Genomic DNA, 15,579 nt, shown 5'->3' with positions numbered 1-15,579 from the left:
TGTAGCCTATGGAACACCTTCGTCATCACAGCATCAGTAGTCGTCTTTAGTTCATGTCCACCAACCACACCGAGCTCATGGTCATGGATCTGAAACAAACAAAACAAGCCAACTGAATTACAAAAATCAAATATTCAGACAGCTCTTCTTCACATACAAACAATTCAATCTGGAAGCATCATACTGTCACCTGGAACAAAAAAATCAATAATCGCACTTGCTTTAAAAACAAGTTTTCAGAAGAGCAAATGGTAGCATTGTCATAAAATGTGATCACACACCTCAGGTGACCTGCATCAATCATTCAATGCTATCTCACAAATCTTCATTTGGAAAGCACAAACATAGAAGAGAGCGTCAACCGTGACAGTGTGGACAATTTTTTTCTGACCCATAATCCGATGCCTACACAAAGTGAGAATCAGAACTCACAAGAAGGCACTGTTTCATGTTTGTGGTTATTTGCTTGAGTGTAGCACTTGCAATTTTGAACTTGAGGAAACAGCGTAGCAATTTCTGTTACATCCCTGAAAACCTAGCAGATGGCAGCTCTGGCCACAGAGCAATATTTGCATTATTTCTCACAGATGCAATGATCACAGAAAACAAAGTGGTGCATGCATTTTCCGCACCCCACATGAGAAAAAGAGGCCCATCATTGTGCGTACCCATAAGCATAGTTTTATCATCAAAATGTGTTGGTTAAATTCACAAATGTGACCAATACGCATAAACCTTGCATCAATTCCCAGGATAATGGGTAACTGGTCATGACTGAGAAATGATGAACAGTTAAGATACACCTGTGAAGCGTGATGACATCTCAGATCTGGCATCCTCCAAAAAGCACACACTCAAGGTAACATTTAAAGCCTAAAGAGCGTCTAACAATAACATTAACATGTCACACTCACAAGATCTTGCTACAGTTATCTGGGGAAAATAGCACAGGCATGACTGGTCTGCTTTAACAATAGCATTCAAAGCCACCTACCAGTACCACTGATCACTCCTTCGACAGATCCATCATGTGCCTTCAACATCTTCCACACTCAACAGTAAAAAGATGACTCCATCGAACAGTAGCAAAGGCTCTGGCTCCACCATGATTCTTTGGCGACCAATTACTAAATTAGTCGCATCAGGTCCATCTGCTCCTGTAGAACCTTCTCCAGCAGCAATCATTTTCAAAGGGGCATACAAAGTGGCATGTGATGGCGTAAAAAGATGTAGGGACTCAGCAGTTGGGAATGAACATTTTTGTGTGTATTTACTCCAAGCAGATTTCTTTTTTTTTTTTAGACAGAAGAACAAACACACACTAAAAATCCTTGTTTAAAGTTAAACTGACCTTATGTTTTCCTCCAAACACTAAAACTTTTTGTATTCATTCAAAAATATTCATCAAAAAGGTTAGATTTTAAATTCAATTTTGCAGACTTTGGATGAAAAGTTACTCTTCTCTGGCATCCCGCGGACACAGTTCACACTTTCTCATCAATGAGATGCATGTGTTAATTAAAAACAAACATCAATAAAACTATTAAAAAAAAAATGTATATAAAAATAAAATCGACCAACCGCCCCCACCCGATTTTTTCCCCTTTACTGAAAACAATACATTTGTTTCACTAAAACAGTAAAAGAGATCAGCTGAATTTGTTTGACACATCTGGTTATAACTAAAAGAATAAAACACAAAATAAGCCAAAGTCACAGAACAAAAAGACACTGTCACTATCAATGACTCTGAATGAGACACTCATTGCTATCGAGCCATACCTGTTCATCTTCACCTCGCCGGGACGGGACGACAGTCTGCGTTACTGGCATCGGTGGCGGTGTTAAGGTCACTGTCCATCTCAGCTTTCTTCACCTTCAGTTCAAACAAGCAGTGAGCACCGTCATACTCAAAGCTTTCTGAAAAAATAAATACTTGGAAGTTAAATAGGATCACATTGATTCCCAAACCTAACAGTAACACGCAAACATCAAAACTGGAATATTAATTATTAAATATAAGCATCTCAATTTCACTAAATTAGTAAATTTATTTTCTCTGTGATGTATTTTTTATTTTTATTTCAAAAAAATCTGTTTTTCAACTTTATCACTGCACACACTGACACAGCCTCTGCCTGCCTCTCTAGTCTATGCATGCCTCGGGAACAAGGGTAATTTTTCTATTTTCCGAGACTCAGACACAGAATATTCCACTATGTCAGTATGCGGAACTGAACGTTGAACATCTGTGGAAAAATAAAAAGATACAAATAAAAAAAAACAGATATATGTGAAGATCCTATTAGTATTACTACTAAAGCTCCTGACAACTGCTGCCGCAATGACTCGACCAGATTAGGAACTAACCAAAGTTCACCAAGAAACAGACAATGAGACATAAAATGATAAACGAAAATTCAGTTTTTATGGTGCCGTGAGCGACCCGCAAATCGGGATTCGGATGGCATTTTCACTCTTCCACAATTCCTTAAAAACAAACCACTGCATCAATCAACTTCATGTTTTTGGAAAAGTTAGTTCATTCATTCATCTTTCAGACAAAACAAACATGAATGAATAGAACAGTGTTCTTCTAGGCGAACAAAAATCGAAAGTGTGAGAAACTCTCTCTGCCATCAAACTAAGCCGAAGGCCGCGAGCTATCAAAAATTAAAATTCCCAAGTCTTTCTTTCGGTTGATCAACTTACCTATTCTTGAAAGAAGTCAATCTTCATTCCAGAGAGAAGGATAAGATTACCTTGCATCCAATAAGCAAGTCAAAAATACAAGTCAATAAGAAGAAAAAGCAAAAAAAACGCCGATACAATGTGGATTGACAGACTTCTTGCCAACAGGAAGTTCGAGATTGGAGTAGGTCTGACACATCTTGAACACACGGCCAGTACCGTGTAACTGGCCTTGACACGGAACGATCCAAGGGGGGCAATCTCAGTCATCTGAAAGGGGGAAATCCAAACGCAATCCGCCTTGTTCGATTTTATGGGCTTGGACGATAGAGAAAAATAAGAAAAGCAAAAGCTGGAGTCCAGTCTGGACGAAACTGCTATCAAGAACGCAGAATTGATTTTTTCTGAGTTTTTGTTTTTTTTAGCCGTAAGCGCCATTTCTCATTTTGAATTTCTCATAACTGCTGTTCACAATGCGGCCGCAGTGAAACCAACAAAGGGGCCTCACTCTGGAAGAGTTTCCTGCTCCGATAAACATGGCGCTTACGGCTAAAAAAAACTCAGGAAAAATCAATTCTGCGTTCTTGATAGCAGTTTCGTCCAGACTGGACTCCAGCGTTTGCTTTTCTTATTTTTCTCTATCGTCCAATCCCATAAAATCGAACAAGGCGGATTGCATTTGGATTTCCCCCTTTCAGATGACTGAGATTGCCCCCCTTGGATCGTTCCGTGTCAAGGCCAGTTACACGGTACTGGCCGTGTGTTCAAGATGGGTCTGACAGACAAGGGAAATAACTTCCATAAATTGCTTTTTGCAGTCAAGGTAACTGTCTCCCCTGAAATGGAACTTTCATAAAGATTTTCTTCCACAGCAAAATAAAATAAAATGAAAAAATGCTGAGAACAAATGTTATGTAACCACCATTAACATCCGCCTTTATTTTGAGTAGATAATTAGTTTCAAAGTTACTTTAGTTTACATTTTTTTTGTTTAATCTGAATTTGTTTAATGTTTTTATCTTTTTGTTATGGGTGTTCATATAGATTTCAGTTATCTTTTCTGTTCATATACTAATTTTATTATGCTTTGCCTAGATTTTTCCACGACATTATTTTGTGGAAAGCTGATTCCTACAACAATACCAAATCCCCATTACAATAATAATAATACATGCTAAAACAATTATAATGATAATACAAATTAAAATAATCATTATATTTATTTTAAGATAAAAATTATCAGGATAACAATTAAATAAATAAATGTTAGTAATAACAAAATGATTAAATACAAATTAAATGGGAAAACCATTACATAAAATAAAATTATTTTTTTAAACTTTTAAATGTATTTTTTTTAACCGAAACTGAAAAATAACGGATTGAAAGCTTTTATGCAATTTTTTTTCTAAAAAAAAAAAAGTTTTTGAAGAAGAATAACTATTCATAACCAAAATGTAAAAGTAAATATTCTTAAATAACATAAAATATAATAAATTATTTCGTGAAGAACAAGCATAAACACACGGTATAAAATTAGGAAAAACAATAATTGCAATCACCTTTTCATTGAATCCATGCGAGCTATACACTGCGTGGTGAAGTCGTTTCAAATGCGACAATCTGCGTAAAAGTTGGCGAAAAGTAACGCGCGCGAAGCGAAGGTGTCACGAGGCCGTACGCATCCCCGCATGAAAAACGCAGAAATAACGCATGCGTCACGCAGAATCATGCTGGCTGGGAACACGACAGATCTTGGGGGTAGAATATTTCATCGATGCAGTCAAATGTGCAAGATGAACGTACGCCGAGCTGCGAACTGCGAATGGAGCAGCAGATTCACAATTTGGTTTGATGCAAAATGTTCGATTCAAACAGCCATCAGAACTCTCTCTCTATCTCTCTCTCTCTCTCTCTGTCTGTCTCTCTCTCTCTCTCTCTCTCTCTCTCTCTTTCTCTGTGTCAAAATTCCTAAAGTTGGTCACAAGACAATAAAATATCGCTCTTTTTCTCAATTTAACAAAGACACCTTTCTACATGAACTTTGGAATTCCCCACTATCTGATACTTACAATTTTACGGATCCGGACGAAGCCCTAACACATTGGCTTAGTGCCTTCAATGACATATACGATAAACATGCTCCATGGAGAATAAATAGAGTTAGGCACATTGTAAAACCTAAATGGTTTGATAATGATTTACAACATGCCATTGACCATCGCGATTTTTTTAAAAATCGGTTGGCAAGGAAGAGGAATACAGAGAACAGAGAAATAAGGTAAATTCACTTAAACGAACAAAAAAGATAAAATATTTTCGTGACCTAGCATCTTCAAGTTCAAAGCAAAACTTAAAGAATATATGGAAGGCAATAAATGAACTTACAAATAAAAAGGCTGCCAGTCATCCGAGTTGTATCAAGGACATATCTCCCGATGATTTAAACACACATTTTTCTAAAATAGCTGAAAATGTGATTAAAAATGATAAGTCCAAATTAAATGATTTGAAAGTTTTAGAAGAATTTTGCAAATCAAAACAAATTTCATGTCAAGCAAATATTCCCCTTCTTACAGTACCTGGTGTGTTTTTTTTTTTAGAGAAAACTGGCCTTGAATCGCGTCAAGCACGGTTAATCAGACGATCGGCTTTGATCAGGTTATCCCCCGTGTGGAAGGGCGCAGGTGTTGTAAGTGTTCATCGCAACAACAGCAGAAAGCCAAAACATTTATTTTTCCGTTCCTCACAGAGTTCGCCCAATCGAACAAAGCATCGCCAACAATGATCCACCTTGTCAAAAACCTGGATGGAACAGCCTGTAAAGCAGACAAACAAGTGACACGACAGATACTGGACCACGGGGGATAACCGGATCGAAGCCGACGGCTGATGAACGCCGCGCTTGACGCGATTCAAGGTAAACTTTGCCATTTGTCTGTAAAGTTTTTGGTTTCTATCCGGATTGAAGGTAAGCCCTTGCTTCAGCGATGACTAAATATATTTTTGAAATGCATAAAATGTTGTAGAAGGGCTGGTAACCAGAAAGCTACACATTCCTTTGTCTGTTTCTCACAGAGCTCGCTCAATCGGCACCAATCGAACAGAGCGTCGCCAACAACGACTCACTGCCTAGGAAGCCAGCAGCATCAACCTTGGTGACTAAAATCACTGAACAGTCACCTAAAGCAGTAAAAGAAGGCACTGAAGGACTTTTTTTTAACCATTTGATATGCCTGGGTCCCAACAGCAAGACAAGAAAATTGTTCTCGACACCAGCGAAAGTTGAACATGACATTACATGACATTATGCATAAAAACCAGACTTGCTGCGGCGTCCTTTCGCTGCGGAAATGTTTCTTGTTACTGCTTTTCTGGACAATCGTCCTTGCCGTGGTGCAGCTCAGTCAAAGACGCTTCCGGGAAAATGGCGTGGATATCCAAGCTGCACTTGTGATAGAGGACGGCTCTGTGCTCGGCCGGCAGCACTTGAGATTCATCCGCAACCTCAACATCACTCCTCACCACCAGTGGATCGTTCTTGACGTCACGTCCGGAGCTTGCGCGTCTAATCTCATCGCGCCACCTGGTTGGAGGATTGTACTGACAGGGGAGGTAAGAAAAACAGGGAGATGTAAGCCACCAACATGCATCTCCCTTTCCCTGGAACTGACCCTCAACCACATTGCAGGGTGGGCCAGCACCCCGGGTGCAAAAGAGGGACAGGGGAGACTGCTGCTGAAGAACTTGGCCTACCTCACTGCCATCAGTGGCGGCGCTGACGTCATCCTTGACGCTGACTGTATGACGTCATTGTCTGAAGCCGTCAGGACACTGAGCTTCCGTGCTGACAGGGAGCGGGGATTGATGTACAACGAAACTCTGCTCTTCAACCCTTACTCTCACTTCGGGGCCTGGGCGGGGCTCCCTCGGGCTGTTGGCGGGGCCAATGGTATGATTGACAATTCAAGGTTTTACTACATTAGAGACTTTGACAGAGTCCTGGTCAAACACGGCCTGTCTGATATCTCCAAGGATATTGTTCACACCGGCGGTAAGACTGAGGAGTCCTCGAGTGCTGCTGGTTTAAGATTCGACCCGTCAACCCCTCCAGTGTTTGTGGGCCAGGAGAGTTATTCCCCCGCTGTGCCTACCTGCAGCCTGTACCGCAAGGAGGCGATGTGGGCGCTGCTGGTGCCATGTGTGTCACGTGGTCCTCGCTGTCAGCTGTTACGTCACTTTCTCCAACACAGACTCCTCAGGGAGCTCGACGCTTTTGTGGGATTCTATCAGATACACGGTAGGTCTTCCGAGAAGAAGGATGACAATGCTCAGGTAGAAAAACAAGGTAATGGACAAAAAACAGCGAGCATTGATACTGCAGGAAACACTAGCTTAACGAAGCCAACCGTACATCTTTGTTCGATGTTAATCGGAAAGACAAAAGGCCCTGGCTCCAACGAGAATATGAATGCTAAGACTCTGGCTGAAGTTCTGAACGCTTGGAAGTGCAATCACACCCAAAGATTTTTTCCTTGCTTCAATGATCTTGCCACGTTTCTACTCAAAGAGGAGTGCATAGACCAGTACGAAAGCAACCTCCTGGTATCCTGGATACGTGTCCTCAGGGAACTGGGAGCCATTGAACCCAAGAAAGTCAGAACACCGTGGCGAGGGGTAAGAAAGACAAGCGAGGTTCGTGTGGCGTTAGGAAACTTCCAGGCTCGTTTAGAATCGGGAGGTGCTTCGTGGCAGCAATCCCTCAAGCAACACTTGGTGAGTTCTCTGGAGACAGGTTGCAACAGAAGCGATCTCTTTCCAGTTGACCAGTGGAGAAACCCCTTCATTTCAGACATCGCTCTGGTCGTCGTCTTCAACTCCAATTCCTATTTCTGGCACAACCTTCCCGTCTTGGAGACGCTGCACAGACCTTTCTTCAAACACATCTTCTACTGCGTGCCTGACGTGGGGCAGCTGCTCAGCACCAAGAACTCTAACCAGCAAGCCCTCGCTAAAGGCTTGTCTTTCGTGGAGGGCTTCAGCGATAGCTGGTATCTCTTCTACGAGTGCGTGGCGTCAGTGGTGCAGATGAACATACCTGGGGTGCGAGGATACCTGCACATGGGTGACGACACTTTGCTCAACACCTGGAACATGGTGAACGCTTCCAGAGACACTTTGCTGAACTCCGGGGGTAGGATCCGCAGTGCGGAGGAAGCTAAATTCGGGGGATGGGTTTGGTGGCCGGGCCCTAAAGGCCGTGTCCCTTGGCTGAGCACTCTGGCAGGCCTGGAGACACTCTCCGGCCTGTCTGATCAGGACATCTTGAGTTTGGAACCTAACTGGACCCATGTCAGTCGGCTGTCTCCTGCCCAGCTGGCCATTTTGGACCCCAGCCTTCACCGTAACGGGACCTTCCTCCGTCCCCTGACCACCTTCTCTGCCATCCGTTTGAAAGACAAAGCTGCTCACTCGCCCTACCGCAACCATCTCGCCGGATCAGAGGTCAGTTGGGATTAGTTATATGCACGCAACCTTCGAAACTTATGGACATTTCTTAGATATCTGATAAACAAAGGAAAGTGAGCGCTTTAAATGCACACGACATGTGTAATAGAGTAAGTGAGAGTTATTCGGGACCATTCTCCTGGCACATGAGAGAATAACAAGCATTGAAATGAACAAGCGACTTCCATCCTCTTAGGGCGATGCGTGGCACTAAAATTAAACTTGGAGAATACACGGAATAACTTAGTTTTCTGGGTAGTTATTGATGTGACTTGTAAAAATTAATGAAACAATTGTGAAAATGAATGGCCACAGATTGCCGTTGCTATGGAAACAGCCGCCATATTAGATTTCTAGGAAACGGTTTTACAGCGTCATCATACATAAGAAATGCATGATATTTGACACAAAGATACACAAGACTTTTATCTACAATCATATAGAGCGATTTTTTGACAAAAGACTGCAGTTGAATTTATAATAATTTTTGTAATAAGGATTTATGAATTTTTAACCGCATATTCATTAACTAGAGGAATACCCGGCTTCGCCGGGGTGAATCGCGAGACAGAGACAGACAGCGTGGTGGTTCATCACAATCACCTCTGCAAGCGAAGTCCTGTCAAACGGGATTGAGAATTTTAGAGCTTATTTCTTAGCCCTATATTATCTGTTGTGGCTTCTCAAATGCCAGAACATACAGACAGACAAAAGCCGCTAGACCCCATCACAAACAGAAGTCTACAATCAACAGGTTTTTTCCCACACACACACACACAAACACACACACAGAGAAGCCGTATATATATATATGTATATCTATATCTATAAATATATAGAGATAGGTGAGAGTGTATTTTTCGCGTGGCTATAAATTGATTCGACCTTTTCACTTTGACAGTAAGAACAACTTACGGGTGCAAGGGAAGCGTTCTGGACAGCGCAGTGGACAGCGCAGTGACATTCTAAAAATAGTAATAGTAACTTAGAACTGAACGGGAAAGCCACACGAAGGAAGGGAGATAAACGCCAAACACTGGAGAAGATAAGGAAGAGTTACTTATAATGGTGAAATGAACGCAAAAACGAAAATGAGTTCAGCGCTGCGCGCTGAGAGCACGTGTTGAAATATTTCATCGATGATATTGTGTCCGGGGTGTAGCTGAATACGGTGTCCAAATTTGAAAAAGATCCACCGAGAACTTTGGCGTTGTGATGTGGTGTAGCGGCTATGGTGTGTCGGTATGGGGGCCCGGGTAAGCTGAGGTGGAAGCAAAATAGCTGAGGTGGAACCAAAATCGGTTCCGCGCTGCGCGCTGAGAGCACTTGTTGAAATATCTCATCGATGAGGTTGTGTCCGGGGTCTCTCTGAATAAGCCCACCAAATTTGAAGCAGATCCATCGAGAACCTTGGCCGCGCATCGCGCACAGACAGACACACACACAGACACACAGACACACAGACACTAGTCGTATATATATATAGATCCTTGTTTCAAAAATTAATATAAATTCAACTGTTGTCTTTTGTAACAAAATCGTTCTATATGATTGTAGATAAAGTCTTGTGTATCTTTGTGCCAAATATTAAGCATTTCTGATGTATAATGTTGCTGTAAAACCGTTTCCTAGAAATCCAATATAGCGCTGTTTATGCCAGTTTCCATAGCGACGGCAATCTATGTCCTTTAGGTTTCGCAAATTTTTCATTTCTTTTTATAAGTCACTTCAATAACTACCCAGAAAACTAAGTTACTCCATGTATTTTCCAAGTTTAATTTGGTCATTTTAGTGCCGCTCATTGCCTTAAACAGATTCTAACAGTTCTTAGATTAGATTATACAACCAATACAACTATTCTTATTAGATTCCTCACTTTTCCATTCCGCCCTGAAGACGTCAGCCACTGTCTGAAAAAACGGGTTGCTGATGTGTTTTCTTTTTATAATGTTTAACCATTCTTATCTTATACTAGCAGAAATACCAAGCTCCTCTCGGCTCTCGCGGAGGTACAACCAAACACCTACCATTGTCCACTTATGCACACAATTTAATGGGGGGGGGGGGGGGGGCATCTCTTGCTCAGATGCAACCAAATACGTATCCATTTACACAGGAAGATCCTGAAGACAAAATAAATCAAAATGAATGTGTGAAGAAAGTACACCCTGACCAGAAGTTGAACCCGGGTTGCATCAATTGGTAAGCGCCATATCATATCACTACACTACGAAAGCCGCTGAGTGCTGGAGTGGCATTGTATGGATAAGGATAAAGATACGATTTCATACAGTCCTGTTAAGTTACAATGACGGAAATTCGAGCAGCCATAGAATAGGGCGCTACCATTTCTGTCATGTTCCTTTCGCTGTGAACTTTGAATCTTTATCGTGCGCATGCATGCACACGGGGGCGTTCGAACGCAAAGGAGATCGAGTCACAAAGTTGACTCTTGGAAATAAATCCCTAGCCACGCCAATAGTGACGACTGGTTTTGAAGCCAGCGCCACTACCGACTGAGCTACTTCCCCTACCATTGTCATTTAAAGAGAAGTATAAAACTGAACGCCGGAATGTGTCACGGCTGATCGAGCCTGGTTTAATTGTTTTGTAATCGATATCTGCTCTTTACACATATTTTGACTTAAATGTTACCATAACCTGACCACGAGTGACATGAACACAAACACACTTTTTCTTTTAGGTAGGATTCGTTCACCAATAGCCATTCATTATAATTTGTATAGCGTTGACAAAAGTGACGCACACACAGACACACATACAGCTATAATGGTAAATATATATTCTATACATGCAAAGTTCGGAGCATTAAATGCCTTCTTAAATTGCATACGACCATTCCTTATTTATGTACATGCTATGTTTGAAAATGTATGAACCGTTTTTAGATTATATGGACGCAACCGTTAAAGCTGCGTTGACCATAAGATACATTGGATTGTTTTGACTCACCTGAGGAAATCAAAGAAAACCAATACATTGTTTATGCCTCTCTATTCAATTATTTGTTTACATGATTTTGGCATCAGGGGGGTACAATACTTTCAATTCAACGTGATGTTGAATTGGTTCATGTTTACAGGTCTGGCCAGATCCCAGCAAAGAGGAGGCAGAGCGCTTCATCAGAAACTACTATCAGTCGAACAAGATGGCGGGACTCGTTATGTCCGGCGCATTCGACTGGTTCTACCTGCCGCAAAAAATGGCGGACGATTACGTTACGATCTCGCGATCCTTCATGAAACACCGCGTGATGGATGAACTGGCTCTCCCCGCCATAATGTTTGGGATTGCCAAGAGACAAGACTTACGGTTTATTCAAGGGAAGAAGTTGTGGGGCAGTACAAGACATTCCCCAATGTCCCACTACAGTAAAACAGCCTTTTTTCTTCACCCGTTGAAATTAAAGAATATATTGAAGCAGAAAGACAATTTGAAGCAATTCTGTGAGAAACATGTCAACACGTTGTTTTCAGAATTAGCCAAGTACAGTAATCAGGGCGTCGCAAGACAATCGAAACATCATTGAATGCATAATCACCGAATGAAAAAAAAGGGAAATTTATCATTTTTTTGACTCACATGCGAAGCAAAAGTGAGTCTAGGCCGGCCGGCCGGAAAACTGTAACGTTGGATATTTCTTGGACACTATTCAGTCTATCAGTACCAAATTTGGCAAGATGGTGTATGATGACAAGGCCCCAAAAAACAAACATAGCATCTTGACCTTGCTTCAAGGTCAAGGTCGCAGGGGCCATAAATGTTGTCTAAAAAACAGCTATTTTTCCCATTTTTCCCATTTTCTCTGAAGTTTTTGAGATTCAATACCTCACCTATATATGATATAAAGGGCAAAGTAAGCCCCATCTTTTGATACCAAACTGGTTTACCTTGCTTCAAGGTCAAGGTCACAGGAGCTCTTCAAAGTTGGATTGTATACATATTTTGAAGTGACCTTGACCCTGAACTATGGAAGATAACTGTTTCAAACTTAAAAATTATGTGGGGCACATGTTATGCTTTCATCATAAGACACATTTGGTCACATATGATCAAGGTCAAGGTCACTTTGACCCTTATGAAATGTGACCAAAATAAGGTAGTGAACCACTAAAAGTGACCATATCTCATGGTAGAAAGGGCCAATAAGCACCATTGTACTTCCTATGTCTTGAATTAACAGCTTTGTGTTGCATGACCTTGGATGACCTTGACCTTGGGTCAAGGTCACATGTATTTTGGTAGAAAAAATGTGTAAAGCAGTTCTTAGTGTATGATGTCATTGCTAGGTTTAGTTATTTGACCTTGACCCTGAAGGTCAAGGTCATATAAAGGTCAAGGTCAAGCATGTGAGTCGTATGGGCTTTGCCCTTCTTGTTTCCTGTTGTGTTTGAAGCCAGAGCTTTAGAAACTTCACACATTTTAACTCATTGTCTCCCAGGTACAGATATATCCGTACCCACTCATATGGTTCTATCTGACCAGGTACGGATATATCCGCTCAGACTGTTAGCTTCAGTCTCTTCCTGTAACGTCCATCTAACGCCTGTGTGACCATGTGAACAAACGGTACCCTTGTGCTATCGTGGGTTGACTTATTTTGACATCACAGTACCCCTGAGCTATCGTGGATTCAACTATTGTGACATTACAGTACCCCTAAGCTATTGTGGATTCACTACTGTTGCGAGACTATTCTTTCTATGTGTTGAAATGGTCTGGCGGACTAGCCGATTCTGTTATTTGCATATGTAAAATTTCTGTCTGTTGGTACTTGACACCCCTTCAGGCCGAATTCATTTTGATGTATGACTCGAGATTACGCGATATTTTTGCCTGTGGTTTCCTTTTTCCGACGATTCTTCTGGAGATCAGACGTGTTTCTCTGTCGGGCTGATTTTTATAGTGCCGTGTTGTGTGATGTGTCGGTCACAAGTTGAGATGGAAATCGGAATGTGAGCGTTGTCTTGCGGGTAAGGGTAAGCTTATGATGTTCATATATTTTCCTTTTTATGTTCAATTGAATAAGCAGTGGTAAATAGAGCATGCTGGCTGTGGCATGCTTGGTGGTGGATTTATTTTGAATGTTCAAGAAAACTGTATTGTGTTGTTGAAGAAGGAAACGATGTGGGTTTTTTTTGTTAGAGAATTTAGCTTTGGATATTTGAAATTGCTTTTGTTCATATATGCTGATGGTGTGCATTCTGTGTTTTACAGAGTGGGCGGAATGTGAGACGGGGTTTCTGTAGAATGTTAGATTAGGTTCGTTAGATTAGGTTCGTCAGACGAGGTTCGTAAGATTGGTTTCGTTAGATTGTTTTTTTAGACTTTGTTTTTTTATATTAGAGTTTCATCGGGTCTCTTGTTTTTTAGACTATAGTTCTAGAGTGATGATCTAGAGTATAGTTCTGGAGTATAGTTCTAGAGTGAGGATCTAGAGTATAGTTCTGGAGTATAGCTCTAGAGTGAGGATCTAGAGTATAGTTCTGGAGTATAGCTCTAGAGTGAGGATCTAGAGTACAGTTCTGGAGTATAGTTCTAGAGTGAGGATCTAGAGTATAGTTCTAGAGTATAGTTTTGGAGTGGGGATCTAGAGTATAGTTCTGGACTGGTATTCAAGAAAGCTCTTTAGCGCCACTTGGCCGCATGGTGGCGCTGTTTGAGCTGTAAGTCGCGCTAATCGGCATTCACGAAAGCCCGTTGTGACCCGCCAAAGTCACGTGACGCCTTCAAAGTTACAGGACCTACCCCTCGTCTCTACAATCGCTAACAGTAACACCGTGTTATCTTCGTGATTCAAGATGGCGGCCTTCATGATGTTGGAATATTATCGAGAGAAGAAATCTGAGATTTTCCGGGATCGCATTCATCCTTTGGATAAATATGACGATGTAGATTTGCACAGAAAGTTTTAGGTGTTTTTTTCGTCTCTCTTACCTTTGTTTTTTTAAGCGGGGAGCATCCTTCTTCATATTTTTTTTTAAATCAAATGTTTACATGTTTAAGTTATCAAACTTTATCAATAAATTAATATCATGGTAACCGAAAAAACAAAACAAAAACCCATTCCTGCCTAAACAATTGTTTTTAATCAATTTGCTATTATAACGTTCTATTTTGCACATGAAGAAAATAAACAAAAATAAACAAATGCCAAAGAGTAAAAAAAAATACGGACATATGGTGATTAGAACTCGACTCAATCGCGCATCAGGCGAATGTGAGAACCATTCGGCCACGGAACCAGTTGATGGAAATGGACACTGTAATGCATTAAACAAGTCGCGTAAGGCGAAAATACAATATTTAGTCAAGTAGCTGTCGAACTCACAGAATGAAACTGAACGCAATGCCATTTTTCAGCAAGACCGTATACTCGTAGCATCGTCAGTCCACCGCTCATGGCAAAGGCAGTGAAATTGACAAGAAGAGCGGGGTAGTAGTTGCGCTAAGAAGGATAGCACGCTTTTCTGTACCTCTCTTTGTTTTAACTTTCTGAGCGTGTTTTTAATCCAAACATATCATATCTATATGTTTTTGGAATCAGGAACCGACAAGGAATAAGATGAAAGTGTTTTTAAATTGATTTGGACAATTTAATTTTGATAATAATTTTTATATATTTAATTTTCAGAGCTTGTTTTTAATCCGAATATAACATATTTATATGTTTTTGGAATCAGCAAATGATGGAAAATAAGCTAAACGTAAATTTGGATCGTTTTATAAATTTTTATTTTTGTTTACAATTTTCAGATTTTTAATGACCAAAGTCATTAATTAATTTTTAAGCCACCAAGCTGAAATGCAATACCGAAGTCCGGGCTTCGTCGAAGATTACTTGACCAAAATTTCAACCAATTTGGTTGAAAAATGAGGGCGTGACAGTGCCGCCTCAACGTTCACGAAAAGCCGGATATGACGTCATCAAAGACATTTATCAAAAAAATGAAAAAAACGTATGGGGATTTCATACCCAGGAACTCTCATGTCAAATTTCATAAAGATCGGTCCAGTAGTTTAGTCTGAATCGCTCTACACACACACAGACACAGACACACAGACACACGCACATACACCACGACCCTCGTTTCGATTCCCCCTCGATGTTAAAATATTTAGTCAAAACTTGACTAAATATAACAAGTCGCGTAAGGCGAAAATACAATATTTAGTCAAGTAGCTGTCGAACTCACAGAATGAAACTGAACGCAATGCCATTTTTCAGCAAGACCGTATACTCGTAGCATCGTCAGTCCACCGCTCATGGCAAAGGCAGTGAAATTGACAAGAAGAGCGGGGTAGTAGTTGCGCTAAGAAGGATAGCACGCTTTTCTGTACCTCTCTTTGTTTTAACTT

At 40.9% G+C, this 15,579-nt stretch overlaps 1 protein-coding gene across 2 annotated transcripts in view; it reads left to right on the top strand.

The window, feature by feature from the left end:
- LOC138958185 (uncharacterized) overlaps positions 1–11,807 on the top strand; it is a 30,622-nt gene extending 18,815 nt beyond the window's left edge. The window contains exons 2-4 of one of the 2 annotated variants that reach the window (XM_070329270.1): positions 5,444–5,611; positions 5,770–8,196; positions 11,303–11,807. In XM_070329270.1, the coding sequence (XP_070185371.1) occupies positions 5,983–8,196; positions 11,303–11,749 (2,661 nt within the window). In that variant the 5' untranslated portion in view covers positions 5,444–5,611; positions 5,770–5,982 and the 3' untranslated portion in view covers positions 11,750–11,807. The remainder of the gene's footprint in view (positions 1–5,443; positions 5,612–5,769; positions 8,197–11,302) is intronic. The other variant, XM_070329271.1, reaches the window with a different exon arrangement.
- Positions 11,808–15,579: the final 3,772 nt, after the last annotated feature.

Source organism: Littorina saxatilis, linkage group LG2, assembly GCF_037325665.1.
Source record: "Littorina saxatilis isolate snail1 linkage group LG2, US_GU_Lsax_2.0, whole genome shotgun sequence".
NCBI lineage: Eukaryota > Metazoa > Mollusca > Gastropoda > Littorinimorpha > Littorinidae > Littorina > Littorina saxatilis.
The sequence above is the reverse complement of the archived record's forward strand: the minus strand, read 5'-3'. Positions and strand labels throughout refer to the sequence as shown.